The sequence below is a fragment of the Artemia sp. Qi Xiang Cuo genome, chromosome 10 (genome assembly GCF_049724085.1).
Source record: "Artemia sp. Qi Xiang Cuo chromosome 10, ASM4972408v1, whole genome shotgun sequence".
NCBI lineage: Eukaryota > Metazoa > Arthropoda > Branchiopoda > Anostraca > Artemiidae > Artemia > Artemia sp. Qi Xiang Cuo.
Window position 1 is genome coordinate 46,254,733 of NC_142803.1, and position 27,247 is coordinate 46,281,979.

The window sequence follows — 27,247 nt, forward strand, 5'->3', positions numbered from 1 at the left end:
TCTTTGACTATATCCGCGTCAAAAAAACTCCATACCATGCCTTTTGATAATATCCTCCTCAATTCCGCTTAGCAAATTGCTTTGAATAAAATTCAGAACCGGAGAATTTACAAGTTCAGGCGTAGAAGGAGAAACTATCAAAATAGTCGCTTTTCTGTACTTCATTTAATTGACCTAGGGATTTGGGGAAAAGCTATGGAGTCTAAAAAACGGATTTTATTCAAGCACGTATTACCATTATCTATTGTTTTCCATTTGAATTCTAAGAGCAGCAGCTTCTCAGATGATTTTTGTATGATATTATATGAAAAATAACCATCTACCCATGCGCCATCTAGAACTTCACCTCGTGCATATAAACAGGTAGAAAATATTGTTGATTAACATTTAAATTACATGGTTGATGGACCAATCCACGAAAGTTAACCCCCCTAATAAAATCGAGTTACCCAAATGGTCGCGGTCGTAGACTTTCCCTTTACTCTCAACAAATTCTCCCTTACAAACCCAACAAATTTCTTCATTTTAATGTTCAACTCATCCTCAGGTTATAGGGTCATTGGATAGGATGTATTGCGCAGCCGTGAGATTGCCTTATTGCCTTATGAGATTGCAATTTATGGTATTACACCAGTCTCTTTGTGCGTGGGCATAAGAGACGGCAATGGCTTTATGTTTTTTGAAATGATTTAAATTCGATGGATCGTACACATTTATGAGTTTGGCTTTGCAGTCTAAGCCCACCTTGTCTCTGTAGGAGTCAATTCTTGAAGTTCTTAAATAGCATGATGGTCCTGTCACCGCTATACGTTTGCATAAATTGGCATGCATGACGCTTGCAGTAATACATATGATGTTTAAACTGTAATTCTGTGCGGAATCTAGAAAGACATGTTGGACAATAGTAGCATTCCACCCTCCCCTGATTCTCACACAAAACCCGACTAATATCGGGTATCAAAAAATGTCCAATTGAATCAGGTTCACTGGCAGGCTTTTTGGTCATCTAAACAATTAAAAACTACTTTAGGGAATTTTGGGCTCCAACTAACTGCGAAACCGTCCAATTTTGTCTTAGTAGCTTACTTTTGCAGGGGTTAGTGAGCTTCCACGAGAAACAAATATATGAAGCACTGAAGCCCTGTCTCGAAATTGAAGCGTTATACACCTTGACACCACTTTAAATCTTCATTATATTCCCCTCTTCCCCCTCCCACCTCTTAAAATAAAATCCTTTTTAAATTTACTTACATTAGCATATAAACCCTCATTAAATAAAACCACCGACCCACTATCCCTCTCACTATAATTATCCAATTTTATTACAGTACTATCCACCCAATCCATATAGAAACCTCAAAATTATGCAAGTGTGGATTAAGCAGTAGTATTTCAGTCTGAAAATAACGTGAATGCACCTCATCCACCTTTTCGATTGAATAAATAACTTTTGTGCGATGGATTCCTTAATGCCATCCCTCCCATCCCCTCCGAAATCACTCTTTCAAGAAGGGTTCGAATCTTGCCCAAATAGGAGTGCAATATATCTAACAGATCCGTCATGATGCTACCCACCATTAGTAAATTAAATGGATCCCTAAGCTTAGCCGTATAAACTTAAACATTGTGCAAGGCAGAGTAAGTTAAATAAATCTCAGACATAATAGGGGGCGTTAAGAGAATTTCTTGTCCCACACCAATTTGTTCACCTTCACTATGAACGGTAGGGACGTTAAGCCTGAAATCCCCCGGCTAACTCAACATACCCTCGAGTGCATAAGGACTGAGACGATCAGCCCGGGCATAATCGTTCTGTAATACACTTTGGGGCTCGAAGGTAGTCAATTGCGCCAAACCCGCTGTTGAAGTACTTGCTAGTGTGACTTGTCAGAATAATTCACTGTATTTGGGTGTCTAAGACTACTCCCCTCGCCAAAACATTCTGTAAAAAACGTATCGATCCAATCTCGGATCGGATCTGACTCGACATCTTAATTATCCTGGAATTGTAGTGGTGCTGTTAATATTAGGATCTCCATGTCGTCAAAAAAGTTGCTGGCCCCTTGGTTTGATGGCGGAGATAGTGTCGATAGGTTACCTAAAAAATGAATGTGAAGTTATTTTTTTGAAATGGTATTTTTTGTTCTATCGTAAAAAGAATATTTTGATCGTGTGCGTGTGTGTGTGTGTTTGTGTTTAATATGTTGCTTCAGGTACAACCTGAAAATGCAACCTGGTGCAACCTGAATGAGCAGCATTTTCGGGGGAAGGGGGTGATATTGTTATATTAAGCTGAAAAAATAATATTTTCACTGTGTTTAATAACCTAAAACTTTAGGGGGGTCAGAACTCCCGAAAATTAACCCCCCTAAACCCTATTATTACTTTTTTCCACTTCTTAACTTGCGTTAGATCCTAAAATTGAAAAGTTAATTTTTTTGCCATTAATATATTGCTCATGCAGTAAATTGGTCACGCACATAATAACTCATTGGTTTTTTTTCTTTTTTGTTTTCTTTTCTAAATAACACGCACACATCCATACATATGGAGAGAGAAGATTCAATTTTTCTTACGTTTTCAGCGAGAAAGTTGGCCAATTCCACGGTTTTTTTAATATCCTCGATCATTTTCATCAGTTCATCTAGCATTGAATCGTCAGGGGACTCCATAACTCCATCATCAAAAAAACTTCCAATACAAATTCAACTCGTCTTCTTTTTGGTTGATTTGCAGCAGCCTAGAATAAAAATAAAACATGATGTAACTGAATTGCTTGTGAGATGTATACATAGTGTCTTTTTTTACTATAAGTATATTTTATGTGATTTGAAGACATGGAAAAAATTGAAAAATTTAGAGTTCATTAAAAAAAGTAAAAATAACATCACTACAAACATTATTTTTCGAATAGAAAAGATGACGACTGACATATTTATATCATCCTTATTTTGTACTTTTAAAATATCACAGGTGTTTTTTTGCTATAAGTGTATTTGATATGATTTTAAGACATGGAAAAAAGTTTATGCAAGAAAAAAGTTACCCCCCTCCCTCCGAGGGGTATGGAGCCCAGTCATTTACATTACGATGCTGCCCTTTTCTCGGTCACAACCAGAAAAAATATTTTAAAATGGGGGTATGGATCCTGTCACACTCATAATGCGTATTCTACTAATACTCATGTTAAGACTTGGGTTCAACTGAAACCCATGGACTGAATACAAAAGTTTAAGAATAACTAGTAGACAGAGGTGTTTTTTTAACTAATGATTATATATGATGTCCAAACACATAGAATTCAGTAAATGCTCATTTTTAACCGTCCCCTGCGAGTTCCAGGTTCATAAGGTTCCACGGACTGAATTCAATAGCTCAATAAAAGCTAGTAGGTTACAGTGATTTTAAATATATACATACAATTCACTAACTAAAGGGGACTGTATATTTCATTTGATCAACCGAAACTGTATGAGAAACAGTCCCCATCCACTATGCATACAATGAAAAATATATCATAAACCTCTTGTTTATTGCAATTCTCATCACAATTCCTTTCATTGGACATGTTTATAGATATAGCTCGATTCATCAACTGAAAATAAGCTAGACGATCTTTCTCCTTTATCTGAATATTTACCTGTGATAATGGGACTACTGGCCTTTTGAAGTAATGGCATTCTTACAAAAAAATTAATTCCAAGAATTCCTTATCGTTCCAGAAGTACGATAAGACTTTATGTGCTCTTGCCATTTAGGCCCGCTCGGATGGATTGAATAGTTTTGTCGAGAATAATTGTTTCCGAAAAATATTTGGTCTCGTAGAGGGACTAGCAACTCTAATAGCTTATTGGGCGGGCTGCGCTCGGAATGTTGGGATATAAGCCCGCTCGGAATGATAGCCTATGGGCCCGCTCGGACGTATTGAAGAGTTTCGTCGAGAATAATTGTTTCCAAAAATGTTAGATCTCGTAGAGTGACTAGCAAATCCAATAGCAAATTGGGATATGAGCCCACTTGGAATGATAGCCTATGGGCCCACTCGGAATGTTAGCTTATGGGCCCACTCGGACGTATTAATACGATACTACTCATACTTCCCAATAACAAATACAATAAGTAAACAATTGACAAATTTTGTAACTTAAAGACCTTTCTCCAGGGGCTGTGGAAGGGTTATGATATCCCTAAAGTTATAGTTATCCGGTCTCTGAACTGTGCTGAACAAAATCGCTATCTCAAAATTTTGATTGGACGATTTGAGAAAAAAGGGGCGTGGGAGGGTGCCTAGTTTCCCTCTAATGTTTTGGTCACTTAAAAAGGGCACTAGAACTTTTAAATTCCGTTCAAATGAGCCCTCTTGCGATATTCTAGGATCATTGGGTTGGTACGATCATCCCTGGGAAAAACAAACAAAAAAACAAGCAAACAAATAAACACGCATCTGTGATCTTTCTTCTGGCAAAAAATATAAAATTCCACTTTTTTTCAAACAGGCCATTGAAACTTTTACAGTAGGGTTCTCTGATACGCTGAATCTGATGGTGTGATTTTCATTAGATTCTATGACTTATAAGGGGTGTTTGCCCTTTTGTCAAAATTCAGGCAAATTTTCTCAGGCTCGTAACCTTTGATGGTTAGGGGGGCAATTTTGACGAAAATACTCCATCAAATTTAGCATGTTTCGTAACCTTAGACCTAACTTCTGAGCCCTTTATTTAGAAAATACAGTTTTTTGTATTGTCATCGAGAAGGACAGGCAAGGATTCGTGTTTATTTGTTTGTTCCCCTTTTTTCAAGAGGTGAGCAGATTCAAAGAGGGGGGGTAGGCCTTGTTTGAGCACAAATTCTGAATTCCACTGCACTTTTTGTGTAACAGGTTTCATAAGACTTTGGGTCATGCTCTGCTGAAAAATCACAAATTGACCACCAATATACGACACTAGGTGAAAATTCTGAGATAGCCAATGATTTTAAACTTTAAAAAATCTTATTTAAGCCCTCTCAGATTCCATGACAATACTGTCACGCTGTGGTGCAGTAAACATATATGCACGTGATCCTTGAATGTATAACCCCGTCAATGTAAAATGATTTTACTGGCGGTAGTTTTGAAGTCCATTTTGAAAGGGGAATCATTATATGTAGTATAGTATAGTTGCACGCTATCTTTTAAGATGGGGCAGAGAGGCTGTTCTAGGGTGGTGTATTTGCAGCTTTATCACTAATATGTTTAACTAATCGTTAAGAATGGACATGAGGGGAAAACTCTAGTCTGGAGGAACATTTAAAATTAAGAATTATATGCATAATATTACGCGAGCGAGGAGCAATATGAGGGATTTTGTCACCTCTAAGAAGACTCCAAGAACATGCCCCTCCCCACGTGGAATAAAAACAGAAGCAAGAAAAGGGGTCAAAGCCCCTTTAAGGGTAGCAATCTTAATTATGGAATCAAAATCTGTAATGTTGATTAAACTCTTATTGCTGTTTTAGGTGGCATAGTAAAAAAAAGGCCGCCTAGTCTTTTCCTATTTTGGAGGGCAATGCCACGAACTGATTACGATCTTGCCCGAGCGAAGCAAGGACCATTAAAAGGCCCGCGATGCTGCCTTTTTTCACAGACAGAGCCTACGAAGCAGACTCACTGCTTCGCGGGCTCTTAGCACACACACACACACACACACACACACACACACACACACACACACACACACACACACACACACACACACACACACACACACACACACACACACACACACACACACACCCACATACAGACAGATAGACACACACAGACACAGAGATAGAGAGACAAACACATAAACACACACACACACACACACACACAGAAACACACACAGACACACAGAGACAGAGACAAACACACACACAGACACACAGACACAAAGACACACAGACACGCAGACAGACAGACACACACACACACAAACACAAGAGTTCTAGCATAAGAGTTAGCATAAGAGTTCTTATGCTAAGAATATAGAAATTAAAGATAATATAAGGTTAGCAAACTAGGTTAGATTGGATTCAAAAATTTTCGTTTAATGACAATTTCTCAGATGCTTTTATTGTATTTGAACCTTCTGGTACATAGCTCAATGTCTTAGTTCTCAAAACAAGACTCATTAGAAAATTTTCTTGGTAATTTGCGAAAAGATATACAAATGGCAACTGGATATGACCAAATATTATTTGTAACAAACCAGTTTTTCTAAGGGTTCTCTAAGGTTTCAAAGAACGAAGATGTCAGATTTCTTTTCTGGTATTCAGATTTCTTATCTAAGCTTTATAAGTTATGGTAAGACCGCCCAACCAATTCTATTTGGCCACGCAAACTAAAAAAGTTTATAACGGACAAGATAGGGCAATTCTTTAAGTTACCGCTTTTCACTGACTTATTCCATCAATTTTCCATCTTATTACAAATAATTTAGACGTACCGGGACGTACACTCACACACTCAAACACTCACACACTCAAACACTCAAACACTCACACACTCACACACTCACGCACCAACACACACACACACACACACACTCACTCACACTCTTTCTCTCTCTCTCTCTCTCTCACTCACACTCACACACACTCACTCACACACTAACTCACTCGAACTCTCACTCACACACTGTCACACTCACACAGTCTCACACACACTCACTCTCACTCTCTCACTCACTCACTAACTCCCACACACACTCACTCACTCACACACTCACACTCTCACACTCCCACTCAAACACTCACTCACTAACACTCTATCACACTCTCACTCTCTCTCACACACACACAAAAACACTCACACACACTAACTCTATCACTCTAACACACTCACACACACACACACACACCCACACACACTCAGACTCTCACACTCACACTCTATCACACTCTCCCACACTCTCACTCACTCACTCACAAACACACACACACACACTCTCACACACACACACTCACTAACAAACACTATAACTCTCTCTCTCACACTGTGATTTTCATTGTCACACACTCCCTCACACACACACACACACACACTCACACACACATACACACACAAACACACGAAAGCGTTGTCGTAAAACTTCAAAAACGACTCATTCGATTGAAAATTTAAAGGGTTAGTGTCCTTTTTAATGGTTGAAAGTAATCTTAATCCCCCTCTCACGCCCACCATTTCCCCAAACACATCCAGTCAAAATTTTGAGATATTCATTTTGTTCAACGTAGTTAAAAGTTCTGGAAATTAGGTCTTTTAGGATGACAACCCCCTCAGAGCCCTCAGGGCAAGGGTTGTAAGTTATACCCTGGGGGCATATAAGGCTCTTATAGAAAGTGATGTCGGAAAACTTCAAAAAGGGCTCATTTGATGGGAAATCGAAAGATCTAGTGCCCTTTTTAATAGTCGAAAGTGAATGGAGAGTAACTAGCCCCCCTCTCAAGCTCACCATTTTTTGAGGATGGCACTTTTTTGAGCCATTTTTTGAGGTCTTTGAGGATGGCACTCCCCCAAACCCATCAGGGCTAAGGTTGTAAGTTATGACCTGGGGGCATATTAGGTTTTTATAAAAAATGTTGTCGTAGAAACTTCAAAAAGGATCATTCCATTGGAAATTGAAAGAACTAGTGCCCTTTTTAATAGCTAGTCGAAACCGATTCAAGGGCAACTAACCTCCCTCTCACGCCCATCATTTCCCCAAACACATCCAATCAAAATTTTGAGATAGAATTTTTTTCAACGTAGTTAAAAGTTCTGAATGTTATGTCACTGAGGATGCTCAACCCCCCCCTCCATATACACACCCCTCAGGACAAGGGTTGTAAGTTATATCCTGGGGCATATAAGGTTTTTATAGAGCTTTATAATAGAAACTTTGAAAAATTCAAAGGGCTAGTGCCTTTTTTAATAGTCAAAAGTGATTGGAGGAAAAATATACCCCTCCCACGCCCACCATTTCCCCAAAAACATCCAATCAAAATTTTGAGATAGCTATTTTGTTCAGTGTAGTTGAAAAGTCTAGAAATTATTTCTTTGAGGATGACATCCCCCCATAGCCATCAGCGCAAGGGCTGTAAGTTATGCCTTGGGGGCATATAAGGTTTTAAAGAAAGCGTTGTCGTAGAAACTTCAAAAAGGGCTCATTCGATTGGAAATTGAAAGCGTTGAGTTCGTTCGATTGGAAATTGAAGGCGTTAGTTGAAGGCAACTAACGCCCCCCTCGATCCTACCATTTCCCCAACACACATCCAATCAAAATTTTGAGAAAGACGTTTTGTTCAACGTAGTTGAAAGTTCTGGAAATTAGGTCTTTGCCAGCGCTGTCGTAGAAACTTCAAAAAGGACTCATAATATTGGGAATTGAGACGGCTAGTGCCTTTATTAATAGTCAACAGCGATCGGAAGGCGAATGCCCCCCCCCCCAGATACCCGATACAGCAATTTTGTTGAAAGTAGTTGAAGGGCCCTGAAATTATGTTTTTGAGTAGGACAACCCCCAACAGCCCTCAGGGTTAAGGTTGTAAGTTATACCCTGGGGGCATGGCCATTCTGATATGGCCATTTTGTTAAACGTAGTTGAAAGGTCTGGAAATTAGGTCTTTGCCAGCGCTGTTGTAGAAACTTCAAAAAGGACTCATTATATTGGGAACTGAGAGGGCTAGTGCCTTTATTAATAGTCAACAGCGATCGGAGGGCGAATGCCCCCCCCCCTACCCATCATTTCCCCAAACACTTCCGATCAACATTTTGATATAGGAATTTTGTTGAACGTAGTTGAAGGGTCCGGAAATTATGTTTTTGGGTATGACAACCCCCAACAGCCCTCAGGGCTAAGGTTGTAAGTTATACCCTGGGGGCATATAATGTCATATAGAAAGTGTAAAAACTTCAAAAAGGGCTCTTTAGATTGGAAATTGAGAGGGTTATTGCCCTTTTTAATAGTCGACAGTGATCGGAGGGAGGATCCCACCCCCCACTCCCATCATTTCCCCAAACAGTTCCGATCAACATTTTGATATGGCCATTTTGTTCAACGTAGTTGAAAGGTCTGGAAATTATGTCTTTGAGGATGACAACCCTCCCCCCGTAGCTCATAGCCCTCATGATATGGGTCGTAAGTTATGCCCTTGGGGCATATAACGTTCTTATAGAAAGTTTTGTTGTAGAAGTTCGAAAAGGGCTAATTCGATTGGAAATTTAGAGGACTAGTGGCTTTTTTATTAGTTAAAAGTGATCAGAAGGCAAATGTCTTCGTTCACGCTTATTGTTTGCCGAAACACTGTCAATCCAAATTTCGATATAACCATTTTGTTAAGTCTATCAGAAAGGTCTGGAAATTATGTCATTGAGGATTACAAATCCCCGCATCCCTCAGGGCAAGGGTTTTAAGTTATGCCTTGTGGACATCCGCTATAGGGTTCTTATAGAAAGTTTGGTCATATAAACTTAAAGGGGGCTCATTGGATTGGTAATCAGACGCTCTAGTGCTGTTTTTAAGAGTCAAATTGATCAAGGAGCAGGTACCCTCTCACCCCTCCCTGAAAAAGACTATGTCAGTATAAAACAAACAGAAATTAATCCCAAAAAAAATTTTGCACAAAATTAGTTTTTCAAAAAAAAAGTAACGAACTCCATTAAACCGAAAATAAACGAAAATAGAATCAAATAATCTACCAAATATACAACTACTACAAATCAGTATCAATACATAAATGAAACCCAAAACAAACAGACATTAAAATAAGTCAAACTCAAAACGAGAAGAAATTAGTCTGAGTAGGGTTCTAAACCCTATGCTTTCTAAAAGCCAGAATATAATTCGTACTTTACTGAAAAAAATTCTTTTAAATATTTCCTCTTATAACTTTAAGAAAACAAAAAAATAAGTAAGATTTTGAGGAATAAATATCAGCATATGTGTATTAAACTGATAATGTACATTTTTTCAGTAAATTCATTTGAATTTTTTTCATTAAAGTACAAATTATATTCTGGCTTATGGAAAGAATAGGGTTTAGAACACTACTCTGATTAATTTCTGCTCGTTTTGAGTTTGACTTATTTTAATTTCTGTTAGTATTGGGTTTCATGTATGTATTTATGCCGATTTGTGGTAGTTGTACGCTTGGTAGATTATTTGATTCTGTTTTTGTTCATTTCGGTTTAATGGAGTCGTGTTCACTTTTTTTTAATTATTTTTCGCAAAAAATTTTTTTAATGAATTTAACAAAAGAGCCAACTCTTTAGGTAGCAAAAGTCCGATTCTGGGTTTTATCCCTCCCTCCGCTTGCTTAACCATCTACGGTCGGCGGGTCAGGCTTTCTCCCCTTGTACATTTGCCCTCCTGGACGGACCCAGTATTTCGGCTCTTGCGCAAATTCAAAATGCCATACTGTCAGTTTCTTATATAGTTTTTATTAGTCTATAGCGGTGTTCATGGTACCCAGGATATTTGAATACATTTTAAATTTTCTAACTTGATTAGTTTAGCTTATTTTATTAACTCCGAATAACGCAAACTAAGAAAAATGTCTAACCTTGAAAAATTTCTCCTCCTGGGCTTCTCGTATTCTTACTATATAGTTCAAATCTTACATCTTGATTTTCTTGTTCAGCAATTACTGACGTCACGGACATAATTCCGGTTAGGCCTGAGAAAATTTACTATAGAACATCTTTGATAAAGAAAGCTCAAACGAACCAAAAACTGGCAAAAACATGGATCGTAAATATTTTACAATATTGCACAGAGGCCGGAGGCAGTAATAAGACCCGTACGCTGGGAGGAGAGACCTATGGACCAAGGCACTCACCAAATATTGAGATTTCTATTATTTCATCCTTATTTTCATTTTTTTATGATTGTCCATAATTGTGGGTTTCTTAATTTAGCCAACTTCGTGATATTTTGTGCCCTCTTCGAAAATAAACTCCTGCCTGCTAGTCTCTGCTGATCAGCAGCATATGTATGAGGGTGCTCAGGATTTGTGGCTCTAATGCATGTTCGTATAACTTTAAGTTAAAACTACAAAAAAATGAAGTGGTGAGGGATCAGTCACGGGTCCGAGAACTATTTCTCCAAAATTCATGTTTAAATTCTTATTAGTGGAGTTTTCACTACAATAAAAAGACGTGTCGAAATAATATATAATTCCTTTTCATCATTTTATTTTTTGAGCGAAGATAAGGTCAAAAAGTCTTCGCGGTGTCAAATTTGCAGACATTAGCTGAATAAGACGGGTTATTTTGGTATCTAATCTAAGATTATGCTATATAAATTTTAATCAAGTAATACTGAAAGAACTTTATATCATCACTGCCGGACTTACGCATTGCACTGAAAACATTCTCCTCAAAGGACCCTCACCCGTCAGAATCCTTCTGCTTTGTAGTTTCTCAGCCTGTATTTATCGTCCATCCATTGCCTTATTTCAACATGTGATAGAACCTTTCTACCTAAAATAAAGAAACAGACGAAAATCCCTCACCCTACTTCTCCCATTTTCTTTTCCTCTCAGATTCATCGTTTATTTTGTTTCATTTTTTAGCGCAATTATCTCTGTTTTACCTGTTTTTAACATTTTTCTGTAAAATTCTATATAAAGTGTGATTAAAAAATGTGAATACGACCTTTAAAGGCTTGTCATAGTTAAGGTTTACGCTATACATCTCATCTTCAATGAAGTAAACATACCATCTCTTCAAATGTGTCCGGTAGACGAAATAGAGAAAATCTCTCTCACTCTATAAATCATTTGTGAAAAAGAAGTGTTAGGTACGCCCTTTCGTGTTGCGAAAAACAATATTATCATTATTCCTGGTGACACAAACCGCACTATAGACATATATTTATCTAATTGTTTCGATGTATTCCTCTTCACGCCTCTTATTCTTTCCTTCAGGTATATTAAATGATTTAAGATTTGATTAAAAAAAAGCCACTCTTTATTTTCTTAAGCCGAAATTCAATATTAAGCAAGCCGCGCCTTATGCTACTCGCATAAAGTTTCAAAGCTGCGGAAATAGCTATTTGGTGAAATCTTGATCTGTTTGAAACTCAGCTCAGTGTATAGGGTGAAATTGGTCTCGCATTTCCGTGAAAGTTGTGAATTGTAAAGGGAATTAGTGACTGCATCACTTACCCGCCATATTGATTAATTAACCACATAATAGGCTTTTAAAATAATTTCACATATCTACTACTAACAGGGTAGCTTAAAAGTAAACTTGTAATATGTTTGGAGTCAAAAATCAATTTGAAGGAATCCGTACTTGTGCATCCCGACTTTATGTTTTATGACGAGAAGATAGCAGGCATTTCAAGATCCAGGGGTTTGCGCCGAATCGAGCTGGTTTAAAGAAAAAAATAACCGGGGTCACCCATAGGGATGATAGCGCACATAGTGCATTTGTGCGAAGAATTCAAGCTTTGTTTAGACTCAACTCCAACTTCAATCGATTTTATCCCCCCTTCCGTCTGTGAGAAGCTATTAAATCTGGCTCGCATTTTGTTACAAGTATGTGATAATCGTTTGTTGTTCTGTTGTTGTTGATTTTTTCTGCAGTGATAACCCCTAAAGTATTTGTGACTGTATCTCTGACGGGCTACGTGCTCAATTAACTCATTGTCATGCTTGAACCAAAGCGTGATACAGGCACCCAGGCTAGGCTTGGCCGCGTTAACCCAACTTTGGTTGGTCAAACTTTGTCAAAATTTACTAAACATTTACCAAAGTTGCGTCAAAAGTTACAAATCTTTAGCAAAATCTATTGTTTGAAAATCGTCTTCACTACAATTACTTTTTGCAACAGAATTTGTTAATCTGAAAATATAGTCAATTACTTATGTTCATTCAAAATCTGTTAGCAAAATAGCCGCTTAAACTTCAACTTTCAAACGTGTGGCCATGACTTACAAGTCAGGAGGGAGGCATGTAAACTATGGGCCCAGATCCTAGATAAGCCAGAGTTGTAGGCTCTTGTTGCTGGAAAGTATGACTAACCAAAATTTTTAAATGAGGTTCTAAGCTCCCTGACAATATAAAATTACCTGTTCGATACTATTTACACACCAGTTAAATTACTTTTTTCCTAAATCTTTACCTATTTTTACTTTTTCCTAATTTTACCTATTTAGTAATAAGAAAATTAACACGATTTTCAAGTAGAAAGAAGAGAAATGTTAAGTATTGATTGTTCTTTCAAACACTGTCGGATCCAGGGGGCCATGGGGACCCCGGACCCCCAGGATGTTTCCTGGTGCCCTCATTCCTTATGTTTTTTCTGTTTTTCCCTCTTTTTTTAAAATAAACTTGTCAGTTTGGTCAATTGTTGGTGCCTTTGTCACATTGCCCCCCCCCCATCCCTTTTTGTTATGTCATTGAGCCCTTATCCCATTGGGCCCTCTCTCCAAGATTTTGCTCTAGATCCGCTCCTGCTTCCAAATACCTAGATAAGACAGAGTCAAGGGCTCTAATGCCCAGAAAATATGATAAACCAGGATCGTTAAATGAGTCTTAAATCGTTTTAGGCCATTTCCAAATGGTCCAAAACAATTTCCAACAACTTGCTTGTATATTTTAAAAATGGTTAGTGCTCTGGGAGCAAATCCAAATTGAATTAAAATTATCAGTTTTAGTCTATACCAAAATTATTTCTTATATAGTTATGTTTTCTTTTTTGGAAAACAGTCATGTTACTGATTGTCTTATTTTCCTCCAAAGCTTCATTTTGAATTTTCTTGGATGGGGGCTGTACTGTAGAAAACTCTCAATTGGCTCTTATTTCCAGGAAATTTTTCTCTTTATATCAAATTATATTGAATCCTCATTGATAGAGGAACATGCTACTTTAGCCTTCTTCCAAATGGTGTCCCTCTTTCTTTTGCTAGTTTTAATAATGCCTGGACATAGGGTGGGTTGAAGGAAGAAGTCCCCATTATGAGGACAGTCGAAGTGCCTTTCAATAAAGAAGCTGAAATTTCTTAGAAAGTATGAGGAACTGTAAGGACTGTGTACCTGGAGGAGAATGATCCAGGGGTCCAACTCCCCTGCCTCTTGGGAAGTACCCTTTGAAATTGAAGTAGTAATGTACACAAAATGAAACACGCACTACTTGATTGAATTTAACATCTTCCTCGGAAGCGTCGCCAACATAGAGGCAATCAGCCCGCCAGACATCAGCGGCAATAGTCGTGTCCAGATTCCAGAATGGTTTGTTCTGGACGAGGATTTGAACTTCGTTTGGGTTGACGCTTCGGGTAGAGAGCTCATCACTGATGACGTCCATCCATCTTGTGCGTGGTCTTCTGCTGGGACCTTTTTAGCCTGATCTGGCATCCGTTAAGTATTGTGAGCTTAGTCCCATCATGGGCAGTTGTATCATTGACCGCAGTACCAGCAAGGTAGTTATTGAATTGGTCAGATGGCTCTGAGTTTAGAAGTTTCTCGAAGTGGTCTCGTCGCTGGCACAGGTCCTGGGATTATTCCTGCATATTTTCACCACTGGCGTTTTGAAGGTACTTTGGTGTCTGACTATGTTGATCTTAGAAATCTCGGACGACCTTGCATGGGGATCCTATGTCCTTTTTCTTAGTATCCTCTTAAAGGTCGCATTCTGTCAATAAAGGTATTGTGGTGTCTCTGCACCATGGTGTTTGGCTCTCTGTTTAGTTGCCTACATGCCGTCATGTCCCTTTGAAGGTGATCTTCTCGTATGCAATCAAAGATGAGGTGGAACTCATTACTGGTTAAATATTTTTTTGTGCTACTTGATCCGGGCTATACCTTTCAGTATTCGAAGAAAATTAGCTTAGGCTCAGTTGAAATCTACGTTTAAAAAGAAAAGAAAAAAAGTATGTGTGAGGCAGAATCCTTGTGCTTTCTGAGTGCTTTGGAAGAATGTTCACTGGTTAGAAAGTGCCTAAAACAAACACCAGTTCTATTGAACTATACATCCAATATTCTTCTCGGTATGCCATAATGACGTGTTAGTTGATCAGAACTTATTTCTATCTGCAATCTACGTTTTGGGTATATTTTTATTAAATATTTAGTATACAGAGATTATTTTTTTTAGTATTTTTGTTGAGTTAGGTTAAGTTAAGTATTTAATATAATGCGTTCTGTGCGGAACCCCTACCATAATTCTCAGTTATAGTTTCCATAATTTTGTTTCTAAAGTATTGTATTTTCATCTTATTTTGGTATATTTCATTATGATTAACCTAACTTCACTTCTCGAGTGTGTACTGGCTAAGACACAAGTACTTAATAATAAAATATAATAAATAAATTAAATTGTAATAACTAATCACGACCTAACTGAATGTCGAAGACACAAAATAAAAATCATCTTCAAAGAGAAGATTTTAAATTATCTTCAGAGAAAATTCAAATTACTTAACTCTTGTGCCACAGGCCAATTATCCTCCCGGATTTTAAAGAAAACGAATAAATAGTTCAGTGCATATAGCAGTGAAGACGATTGATTTTCACCTCAGAACAGTGTGAAATTATTTACAACACCCCAAAAGCCCTTTTATAAATCCCATTTTAATGAATACCTTTCGGGTAAACAGGTTCCTGTTTTCTTTGAGATTGAACCTGAAAAGAAATTCTTGCAATTTAAAAACGGTAAAAGCAGGTAGCACTTCAGGCTTATGATAAACATGAAGCATTATAAGCCAATTAAATTTTCTGCCTATCTCCTAATTCGCTTAAGCTCGAAGTTATCATTAATAAAAGACAAATAATAGTGATTGTAATAAACACGATACCTGCAAATAGGTGGTGGTAGGGGGGGGGGGTATCTGGCACTCGCCCCCATCCCTTGCATCAGACGACTATAAATATACAAAAAGTGGGATATTTTGCATATTAGAAAAAAAATGATACTTTTCTGTTTTAAAACACGTTTTGTTCACCCCACCTCTCTTCCAGGATGTTTATAGTGCCCATTCTTCTGATACGGTTGTGCAGAGGTAGGCACGTACACATAAACGTTTTCACATGATGCGTACATAATATCATAAAAACAAATTTATTGGTTAATCTAAATGTAAAGGGCCCGGAAATTCAAGAATATTTAAGATTTTGGGTACTAGGCCATGAGCCCCCCCCCCCTCCCCTAAGTGCGTCCCTGTGCAGTGGCTTTCAGTATTTGGGCTGCATGCTAGAATATGGTGACTTGAAATAAGAGTGTTCGATCAACCACCAACACAAGCATGTAAAATTGGGGCCCAGCATGTCATATAATTTATTTTCAAGATTAAAGAAGCTTATAATTTTGCGAGCAGGTCTCAGCTCAGATCGCAGGCTTGGCGTGTGCAACGAAGTTTCTTTGCTGCGAGTTTCATTTAGTGAAAACCGGACCTAGTAAAAAGCAAACCTTGGCTCACAGTAGACGAACATTAAGAAAGGTTCTTCTGAAAAAAAACTGTCTAGTGAAAAAAAAATATTAACTTGCATTCATTCGCTATATTAATTGTTGTTTAAGTTAATCTTAAACAAATTCACCAAAAATTACGAAAAAGAGTCCGAAACTCCTCGAACATATAAGATGTCAAATCGAAACCCGCCAAAATCCTAAATTTTCTCATATTCCTCGGCATGTCTTATTCGACTTATCAAATGAAATTTGTGGTTTTGTTATTGCCCCCTGTTAAGTGTCAATATGTATCTTCATCTCTGATTGATTCCACACACTAGACCTCATGGGTAGGTATAACTAATTTTCACCCCCTTTCCCTGTAATCTTATATCGATCCGTGATTGTCGTACGAACTAAAATTTAGCGATAAAACCCCCGAAAAAAAATTACGGCACTTATCTGTTAGCCAGTACACACTCGAAAATGTGAATCTACAGGCTTGGGAGACGGATGGGATATATATAATATGGGCTGTATATTTGCACATTAGGGGGGGGGGGTTACGTATAGCGAGGCTGCAAGCAAAATGTAACCTAACCAAATTACGAGCTAAATGTTTATTAAAATATAGCTACAATGTAGTTTTTCACTGAGCCAAAGCTAATAATTGTCTCCGTATGCAAACATCAATAAATCAGTTGTTGTCTGATTTTACAGATCCAAATTCTCGAGTGTGTACTGGCTAACAGATAAGTACTAAAATTACTAACATATTTTTAAGCGGAATAATGCAACTTTGTAAGACCGGGTTTACCTGGGTGCTAATGTTGATTTGTTCTTGCTTTGTTCTGGAGAAGGGCTGAGACTCATATTTTGGAATTGGTCAAATTTTTCGATTATATTTGCCATTGGGAAATGTTTATTACCATTTAAAAATTTTGGTGAACTCTGTCCCCAAGCCGCTTTTGGGGCTGGTTCTGGTGCCATAGCCCCCAATAGTTGCTGCTTGGTTAGCGCTGAAATATTGTTATCCAACAGTTCGTGGTAAAGAACAGTAAGTAAGGAGCGACCCGGCTCAATAGTAACCGAAACTCTAAAAAACGGAATTTTGATACCAGTAGATACATCAAAAGAATAAGATTTTTATGCTGATTTAAAATATATAAGTTTCATCAAGTTTAGTCTTACCCATCAAAAGTTACTCAAAAATTTGCCTTATTTTCAAAAAAGGGGAAACATCCCCTAAAATTGATAGAATCTTAATGAAAATCAAACCATCAGGTTTAGCGTAACAGAAAACCCTACTGTAGATATTTCAAGCTTCTATCTGGAAAAATGTGGGATTTTGTATTTTTTTGCCAGAAGAAAGATCACGGATGCGTGTTTATTTGTTTGTTTTTTTTCCCCAGGCGTTATCATATCGATTCAGTAGTCCTAGAATATCGTGAGCGGGCTCATTCGAACTGAAATTAAAAGTTCCAGTGCTCTTTTTAAGTGACCAAAAAATTGGAGGGCAACTTGGCCCCCTCCCACGCTCATTTTTTTCCCGAAGTCACCCAATCAAAGTTTTTAGATAACCATTTTGTTTAGCATAGTCGAAAATCTAATAAATATGTCTTTGAGGATGACTTAATCCCCCAGAGTTCCCGGGGGAAGGGCTGCAAGTTATGAGCTTTGCCCATTGTTTACGCATAGTATTAGTTATTGGGAAGTATACAGACGTCTTCAAGAGGGATTTTTTTCTGGTGAAGGGAGGTGAGTCGGAGGAGGAGGTTACGTGGGAGGGTCTTTCTATGAAGAATGTTTTCATGTGGGAAGGGACAGTTTAATGAATGGGGTGGCGGATTTCACAGCATTATTTAAAAAACGATCAAAAATCAAATTAAGAAAAGAAGTTTTTTCAACTGAAAGTAAGGAGCAATATTAAAACTTAAACCGGCATAAATTATTACGTATATGAGGGGGTTCGCCCCCTAGTCAATACCTCGCAATACCTGTCAATACCTGTTATAAATAATGGTTAGTGATTTTGCTCAAATTGTTTGGCAATCAATTTCTGAAAATTAATGGTTAGTTATTTAAGACTATGATGAATAAAATAGAACTATGATTTTTGAACCGCCCATGTTTTAATACCTTTCAAAATAGAAAAAAAAATGATTTTTTTGTGGGTGTCTGAAATAACCAACGAAAGGCCTAGAGGAGGGGACTGGAAACGGTTTGCGCCCAATCTCAATTTTTTGGTAAAATATATAGATTACATCCAAAATAAAATTTTAATTTTCTTCCCTTTTCATGCAAAATTAAACCGTGTTTTTTAAACGATTCGTTATTATTTTTTAACGCTTGTTTTTTAAGCACTCAATTTGCAATAAAACCACACGGTATTTGATTCGAAAGTTATGTCTTCTGACGGGTCTGACGGAAATGGTAGCATTGTCAAGGTCACTACGTCAAGACCAGCCAGACCGAGAGTAGGTCGCAAAACTTTTCAAGATATGGATCGTTCGGATCGACAAAGCGCACACTAATTGATATAAACAGAGGAAAAGTAAAGTCAAACTTCTAGCAAGTGGAAGAGATAAGACGTGAATAGGGGCGGGAGGATTTTTTGCTCTCCCCCTATAATTTGATTTTTTTTTTTTGTATTTTCATTAAAAATACCTTTTTTGGTATTTTCGTCGAAAAATTGAGAATAAAAACAAAATTGCCCCCTACTAGATTTGGAAAAGTATATTCCCCCCTTATGTTTTTCTTAATTGATGCCACGGAATATGGGCTGTTGCTCAAAGTAAAAGAAAAAAGAATTGTAAAAATGTTTTTTGGTACTCCTGTACTAAACGGACTCTTTTATAAACTGCAATGGAAACCGGTCACGAAAGCCCGTTTTTAACGGGATGATTCAAGACACCGCTATAGAGTAATGCAATGTTTAGCGTGGTTTTCATTGCGTATACGATATTTAAACTGTTGTTTTTTGGGGTTTAGGGGGGAAGGTACCTAGGTTAGGTTATGTTACGTAATAATATAAGCAATGCTTTACCCCCCCACCCCTAATGTGCAAATATATAGCCCAAATTTGTTTCTAAACTATTATATATTCATCCTATTTTATTTCATTAGCATTAACCAAACTAGCAGTAAAAAGAGTCCGTTTAGTAAAGGAATACATGTTTTTCCTAGCCTTTAAGACAGGAGTCAGAATGAAAAAAAGAGGGATCAAAAAAGGAAAAGATAAAAGAGGGACCAAAAACTTAAAACAATTTCTTAGAAAAGGGGGGAAAACCTTCGTAATACGGGCTCTTGCCTACCCTCAAGAAAATTAAAATACAGTATCCTCACTTTTAGAGCGAGCGGCAATTCCTCCTTAGTCCACCTGTGCATATACACCATGTTAGAATGTCGCATAAAATCTTGCCTTGATTTAAAGTAGAGACCCATAGGGCGTGCCGGCATTGTGTCACACTCCTTTTAATCCTATCTTCTATCAATTATCCAACTCTTTATGTGTATTCTACCGGTTGGGGGTCTAGAGAGACTACCCAATTTAACCCCTTCCCATTCTCAAAAAGAGCAAAAAAGTAGAGTTTTATATCTTATGACGGAACATTGAACGACGTGGTCTCAGTGGATAATATGTTCGTTTTCCGAGCTCCCAAGAGACTTTAAAATAATGTATAGTAGATTAATAGTTACCACAATGTTTTCCTTGCCTGAATATCTCTAATTTACTTTTTTTTTAAATGCTAGGAAACATTGCGTCCTTATCAGAAAGATAAGCGACTTGAGACAAATACACTGATGAACACTCCTTTTTTGTTTCGCCATGTTTAAAGCTTCTGATTTGGCGACTCAAAAAAAATCCCAATAATCTTGCTTTATTTTTTTCGATCTTATAGCAAACTTCAGACCTTTCTTAACGTTCGAAAGGGCCAAGAATATCCCTGCATATCGGTAGGATGGGGCACAAGTTTTCTAGAAAGTTGCGACAACCCCCCCCCCCCTTTCTGGACAAAACAGCACTTTTAAGTCTCGACTAATAGTTAGAAAACATCTTATATGTGACAATTATCTCATATCTGGCAAATGTTTTGGGTTTATCTGTGTCATTTGAACGACGTTTGGAGTCTTGTGTTATCTAAGTGGGTTATCCAGGAGATTTTTCCAATAAGTTTCTTATATGACTTCAGATTCTTATTGATGACTGTTGGCAGAATTGGCAGATGATATTAAATTGTGACGAAACATTTTTTTTTCCTGATGTCAAAGTAAACAAACAACTATATCGATTATGCCCTTATATCTTTGTAGCATAATTTACTTAACAAATAAGGTTAATAGGGAAAACGCTAATTATAGTAGGTTCCATTTTGTAACTTGTATTATAGCTACTGAATCAATAAAGCTTTTGACAGACACATGGGTCATGCAGGCATTTTTCAGGGAAGGGACAAAATTTGTAAAAACACAGAAAAAAAATAATAGACAAATTATATAGCACACTTGAAAATTAATGTTTGAAATCGTAAAAATAAGAAAAATCGTTAAAAAACCTGATGTTTTGGGACCATGCCATTCCTGGTATGCGCCAAGCTTCCGACTATGATACAATGCACATAACGCTGAAATTAAGTTTGTGCAGTTGTTCTTAGTAATTTTTTAATTTTTACAGTTATTTTTCCCTTGCACCTTTTTATATGAAGTTTATGAAAACGTGTGATTTTGTCATATATGTATTGAGGTTTTTTTGTATGATTACTGTTATTTGGCATATTCTATTTCCTTCTAGCCCTTAGCAACGTTCGCTGTTCTTGCCTTGAGTTATTGAAGATGTATTCTGCTGTATTTACGTGTTTGTTTTACCTTATGAGTGTCCATACAGATCAGGCATTTGCCCTCTCCAACCCCTTAGAATAGCAAAAATATTTTAAAAGGACGATATGTAGTAATATTCGGAAAAATATGACGTTTTACCTTCCAAGGCGTCAATTCTTGCCGCCCCTGGATTTCTTTTATATGTACCCCTGAAAAAATTATGATGGCACCTTTTAACTCCCTGTATTCCTGTTCGCTAAGCTTTATATTTGGGCTATGCTGGAACTGGGGCGTGGCAAGAGGGGAATTTTACTTGACGATCTAATTCTTACTTGAGAATTAGAATTTTTTCCGGTAGTTTGATTTTAAGAAATAAAAATATTATTATACATCGTAAATCAGGGCTGAAACCAGGGGGGGGGTTTTGGGTTTGAACTCCCTCCCTCTGGATTTTTTCTCGACTCATAAAAACGTAAAAAAAATGCATATTAACAAATTTTGAAACTATTTATGATTTGTTTGCCCCCCCCCCCCAATAAAAAGCATGGATACGCCCTTGATCGCAAATAACCACCATATATAAAATGAATGCTGAAACATCGTGTAAGTTAACTGAGTAATATTTTATAGACGGGGAGATGTTCTTAAAAATGATTTAATTTTACTTTATTTTTAGCATGTTCTTTTTTATTAATAGTGAGTTTGTATGATCTTGAAGGTTGGTATTACAAAAGACGGGAAGATGATTGCGGCAAAAGTCGATTTCTACAATGACACTGGATGCGACAAAAATGAGGCTGCATCGTTTCAAGCAGCATTGCAGTTCTATAATTGCTATGATGCAGAGGCTTACAAAATTACGCCATATGTAGTACTAACAGATACACCGTCAACAACATGGATGAGAGCACCAGGTAATTTTAGCAGAAAGCATACTAAAGTTGCTTGCTTCGATAGGATCACTCGAGACAACAAAAAAAGAGAACAAACATCCCTAACAACGTTTGATAAAACTAGAAATGCGTCTTTGTGCATAGAAGACGGAATCCTTAGTTCTAGGGCTCTCATACATACTGAAATTACTTACGGTTTATTACCATCTGTTGGAATATTTTTTTTTCAAATTTGCTCAGTTTCCCCTTTCCAGCTTGTTTCTTTTTTCAGAAATTAACGCAGCCATTTGACGATAATTTGAATAGAATTGAGTTTTTGAAAGAAAATGTTAGCTTTCGAAGCTATTTAGAAATCAAATTCGAACCTAATTTTAAAAGATGTATAGTATATTTTGACAGCTTTATTTGCTGCTAGTCGCAATTTTTTTTTGTTTAGAACCAAAGGGATGTATATTTAACTGGTATTAACATGCCAAGATACAGGCTGTAGATACAGGAAACAGGAATAACCCCTTAGAATCGTCCTAACATCGGAAGAAGATTTTAGACTGGGGTCCAAGAACTCTTAGTCTGGATCGTTGCAAGGTTTTTTGTGTGTGGGGGGGGGGGGTGTTCTACGCCAATTCTCCCCAGGAGACCTGAAAATAATGATCGTACTTTGTGGCTGGTGCTACGCAGCCAAACCAGTAGAAGTTTCTCAAGTGCACTGAACGCGACGATTTTCAGGAAATACAGCAGACTACTGCTCGAGGAATCTATTGGGAAGCCTATATTTGATATGGAAAAATTCTGGCACAATGGAGGAAAAGGACCTTGAAATTTTAAAGCTATTTCCTCCCTATTGGGAAAGTGTTTGACGCCCCTGTTTGACGCCTGACGCCTACCAGATTATTGTGCAAGGGATTTACCGGAATGTAGCTTGGAGAGTCTTCCGGAGAACTTCTAGTACAACCTGTTAGAAATATGGTGAAACACATAAAAATCCAGTTGAAATGTCTTAAGCCCCCCCCCCCCTCTCTACGAAGTTTCGAGATGCCCCAGCTCTTAATATTCCCTGCCTTCAGTAACAGTGTATGAAAGAAAAAACACTAAACGCCGAAATTCAAATACTTTTGTAGTAATGAGTATTACTTCGAAATTGTTGACCACATTCCATTGACGCATGAATTTTTCCAAGTTTAGGTACAGTTTCTAAAATAACATATTATCATATTTTTAACACGACATTAGACAATAATAATTTCTTCAATTAAGAGCTATGGTAAAAAAAAAAAAAAGGAAAGCGTAAAAAACTCAGCACTGGACTTTATAGTCCCTACCGATTGTGCTGATTCTCGTTTAATGGCCCTTCGGCCAGGAAGTGCAATGGGGGGGGGCTGATGATCTTGTGAATTCCAACACCCTTCCTGTTTACCTTTCCCAGATTTTTCAATTTACCCTTTTAGAGCTGGGTGAACCCTGGCTGAGCTTACGGAGTCACGCCACTGACCTCCGATTCAAACCAAATAACCAGAGACGTCAGGACTCGAACCCCAATCCTCATGGACGAAGGATTTCAGGTATAGTGTGCTAACCACTCGTCTCGGCTAAGAGCTAAGGACAATGTTAAAATATGTTATATTGATAACGATATGCTTAATTGCTAGTAAAGAAAAAACTCTTTGCTGTATTAAGCCACCTTAGGCCGACGTACTCCCTCTTCTCACTCTCTCATTGATCCCCTTTCTACTCTGTTACATCTAAAAAGATTTAAGTTTTTTTCATCTCGTAGCAGTCTTATCTGGGAGTTTCGGTTTTCATTACACCTTCGTGTCGGCTATTTAGTAAAACTGTTCTAGGAATACGTTTCATGAACACCGATCTACATAAGGGCTCCCAGGATTTTCCCTCTCACAACTATTTAACATTATAACACGGTCTCACATCCATTTTTGATAAGTTACAAAATTGCCGGTGAAATATTACTTTACACACCACAGAGACACAGGGAGTGTCCTTGTAAAAAAATCGGGCGGACTTAAAAACTTTCCATTTTTTACTGGGTCAAAACTTTACACAGGTACCTATCAGGTTAAAAAAGGTGGGATTCCTGGTTTCCCTTTCTGGCATGGGCTTAATGAGCAGTTATAATAACGTATATTCCTTGCTCTGAGAGCTCGGGGGGATATCAAAGCCAAAATGAAAATTTAAGTATTGTAAAATATTTCACTTAGTATGATGACATCTCTGCTGGGATAGTTTAAAAGTCCTTGTCGCAGATTTTTCAAATATTGAAATACGTAGTCTAACTTGTATTATTGCCATTCTCCACTGATAGGTTAAGCTCCATTGATATGTTTGTGTGTTTTTTCCCTTTTTTTAATTAAACGATCTCCAGTCCTCTACCGCTCCAAGAAATGGTTAGAAAATGGAACTTTGATACAAAACCGTTTTTGTCTAATTTTTGATGTTTAAGTGAACTTGAATGTACAAAAAAAAACTACTCAATAAAAACAGCCTCAAACCTAAAACTCATTTTTGTAATTATTCCCCTCTCCAATAACAATTTGATTTTTTGTAACATAGCGCATTTTGAATTACTATATCTGAATGCCGTAAATATATATTTTTTATTTCAGGTTCCGAATGCGGTATTGCTATGAGTGAAATAATCATGGATCACATTGCTTCTGAATTAGGTTTAGACCCATTCAATGTAAGAGTGAAGAACGTGAGAGCACACGGCAACCCTGGTCTTCGTCAACTACCCTGGGATGGAGAAAACTTCCTGAAGCTGATTGACAAATTGCGTGTTTCTTCTAACTATGACGAAAGGAAGCTTCGAATTCGGGAGTTCAACGAGGTGACTTGCTTTCACTTTCATTTTTTAACTACTCCGCTTAGATAATTTGTCATCGTCACTATTAATTTACAAATAATAATATATAAAACTACAATGATACTAAAAATAAGTGATGGGAAACAAAGCGAATGCAGGAAGAATCAAAGTTGAATCAGCTGTTGATTGTGCTGCCATAATGTTTCATGGGTGCAGTGGCGGATCCAGGATTTTTTTAGGGGGGGGGTGCAAAATAGGTTGATCCGATCAAAAAAAAAAATTAGGGGGGCGCAAAATAGTTGATGCGATAAACTTGCGTTAGGAGCAAGTTTAATTAACGCAAACTTGACTTAATTAAGTAAATTACACTATTTTAGACTACGCTAGGGGGGGAGGGGGGTACGCCCCCTCCCCCCTGGATTCGCCACTGCATGGGTGACTGCGGGGATTTTATTGAGAAGGAGGAGGGGACTGTAATCCGGCAAACATTTATTAATGGGAAAAATGTCTGAAAAAACAGGTTTGCTTTTATTTGATCATACCTATCTGTTAAAAAAGTTTGAATATAGTGGATCAATAAGGCCAAACTTTGGTCTCTCCAGTTATACAAATTATGAATTCCCACAAGATCTTGGTTTAAAAGAAGTATATTATTTAAAGCTTTAGACTAAATATAATAATGTATTTATTGGTTCCGTTCAAACAACGGATAAGTATCAAACTACAAGTTTTTTGAGTTTTCTCAAAATTTAGCATTTCATGCACAATTTTGTTGTCTTTTGAGTAAGAAGGGGTTGGGGCGTAAGGATTTTTGGAGGAAAAGGCTAAAAAATATGATATTTTATCAATATCATATGGCTGTAGAGGGCTTAATCCTCTCCGATTGACGTCTTTGTTTTTGTGTTTGACAACAACGGAGAAGAGAGATTATTTTAGTTTAATGATAAATTTCAAAGAATAAAATTGCTGTCCCAATGTGCTAGGAAAGAGTGACCACATAATTTTTGCCTCTATGTCAGGGTCATCAAGTCCCCATCCACGGGTAAAAGTAGGTAAATAAGCCTATACCATTTCATACCTTTCACTGGTGTGGTTGCCTCAGCATAGCTAGACGGTGGCTAATCCTCTGTTAGGATGGAACCAATTCAATGTAGAAAACTATAATCCAATACAAAAGGATAATGATGTGCAGTCCTTCCGGGGGGGGGGGGCTCAACCTCTTCCGGAGATTTTTGCCAACTGCGCTGCTTATATTGCATACTATATACAATATATGCGTAAATAAATTTTGAGAGAATACATATAAAATTCGCCATTCAACGAAAGAACTTCAAATAATTATTAACTTTATTCTAAGAACTAGAAAGCTTTCTCATTCCTCGCATATGACAGAGATCAGTCATTGAACATCCACGCCATCTTATACTGGGGCTTTTCATAGGTCAAAGAATCAGAATGACTTCATGTAGAATGGTTGAGTCTAGAGTGGCAAGCCAAAAATTAATAAAAAGTAAAAAATATCCACTTTATAAACAACAGGAGAGACAGCTGCAAATAATTTTCGCCAAAGTAACTCCTAGGCTTAGATCCGGGAGTGTTTTTTTTGGGGGGGGGGAGTATATGCCTCAAAATATGTAAAGATGTACTTTTCTTCAGTAGAGAAATTTACTAAAGAAAAATAATATATTGAATATGTTGAACATAAAAGATCTCAACTGAAACTGGCCTAACATAACAAAACCAAAGAAATAAATCTTGAGAATAGCAGTTCTATGCCCATTGGGAAGAAAATACTTTTCTTGCTCATTAAACAAAAGTTTTTTAGTGCTTTGAAAAATCTTTTTTTTTTCCAATTGCAAATTTTCTTTAAAAATTTGGACAAAAGCCAATCTTCACAGTAAAGAGTAAGGAGCTAAGGGGGAGACAGACTTTTGATCTTCTACATAACTGAAGGCATCACAACCTCTACGATAGGATTGTCTTATCGATAAATACATTACATACATTTGTTTAAATATATTGAAGTACTTCATATAAAAAAGAAAAATATTACCATTTGAAATTGCTGAAAACTAAGTTCCTTTGCCCTTTGAAAACTAAGCAGTATTTGCCACCCCAAAGAAATTTCCTGGTGGGACTGATGACGGCCTGCCTTGCCTTTTCCACCTCTGTGCTGGTAGATATGGGAATGTAACATTTTAGCTGTATACAGAAATATTTTAATTAATGCCGACTTCTCCCTCCTACCTCTTTCAACATTTATCTGAAGCCTCATGAAGAGGAAAGAGTTTGTCCATTAAAAAGTACTTTTTTATGAATCTACCC

General features: G+C 37.3%; 1 protein-coding gene and 1 long non-coding RNA gene across 2 annotated transcripts in view; one reads left to right on the forward strand and one right to left on the reverse strand.

Moving 5' to 3' along the window:
• Nucleotides 1-10,680, reverse strand: part of LOC148947821 (uncharacterized) — a 68,014-nt gene extending 57,334 nt beyond the window's left edge. Inside the window, exons 1-2 of the long non-coding RNA XR_016142309.1 lie at nt 10,564-10,680; nt 2,577-2,740 (exon numbers count right to left, since the gene is read on the reverse strand). This is a non-coding gene — a long non-coding RNA (uncharacterized LOC148947821). The remainder of the gene's footprint in view (nt 1-2,576; nt 2,741-10,563) is intronic.
• The window catches only part of LOC148947820 (uncharacterized), a 325,198-nt gene that overhangs the window by 151,995 nt on the left and 145,956 nt on the right, over nt 1-27,247 (forward strand). The window contains exons 19-20 of the mRNA XM_089095465.1: nt 21,930-22,125; nt 24,723-24,946. Of these exons, the coding sequence (XP_088951591.1) occupies nt 21,930-22,125; nt 24,723-24,946 (420 nt within the window). The remainder of the gene's footprint in view (nt 1-21,929; nt 22,126-24,722; nt 24,947-27,247) is intronic.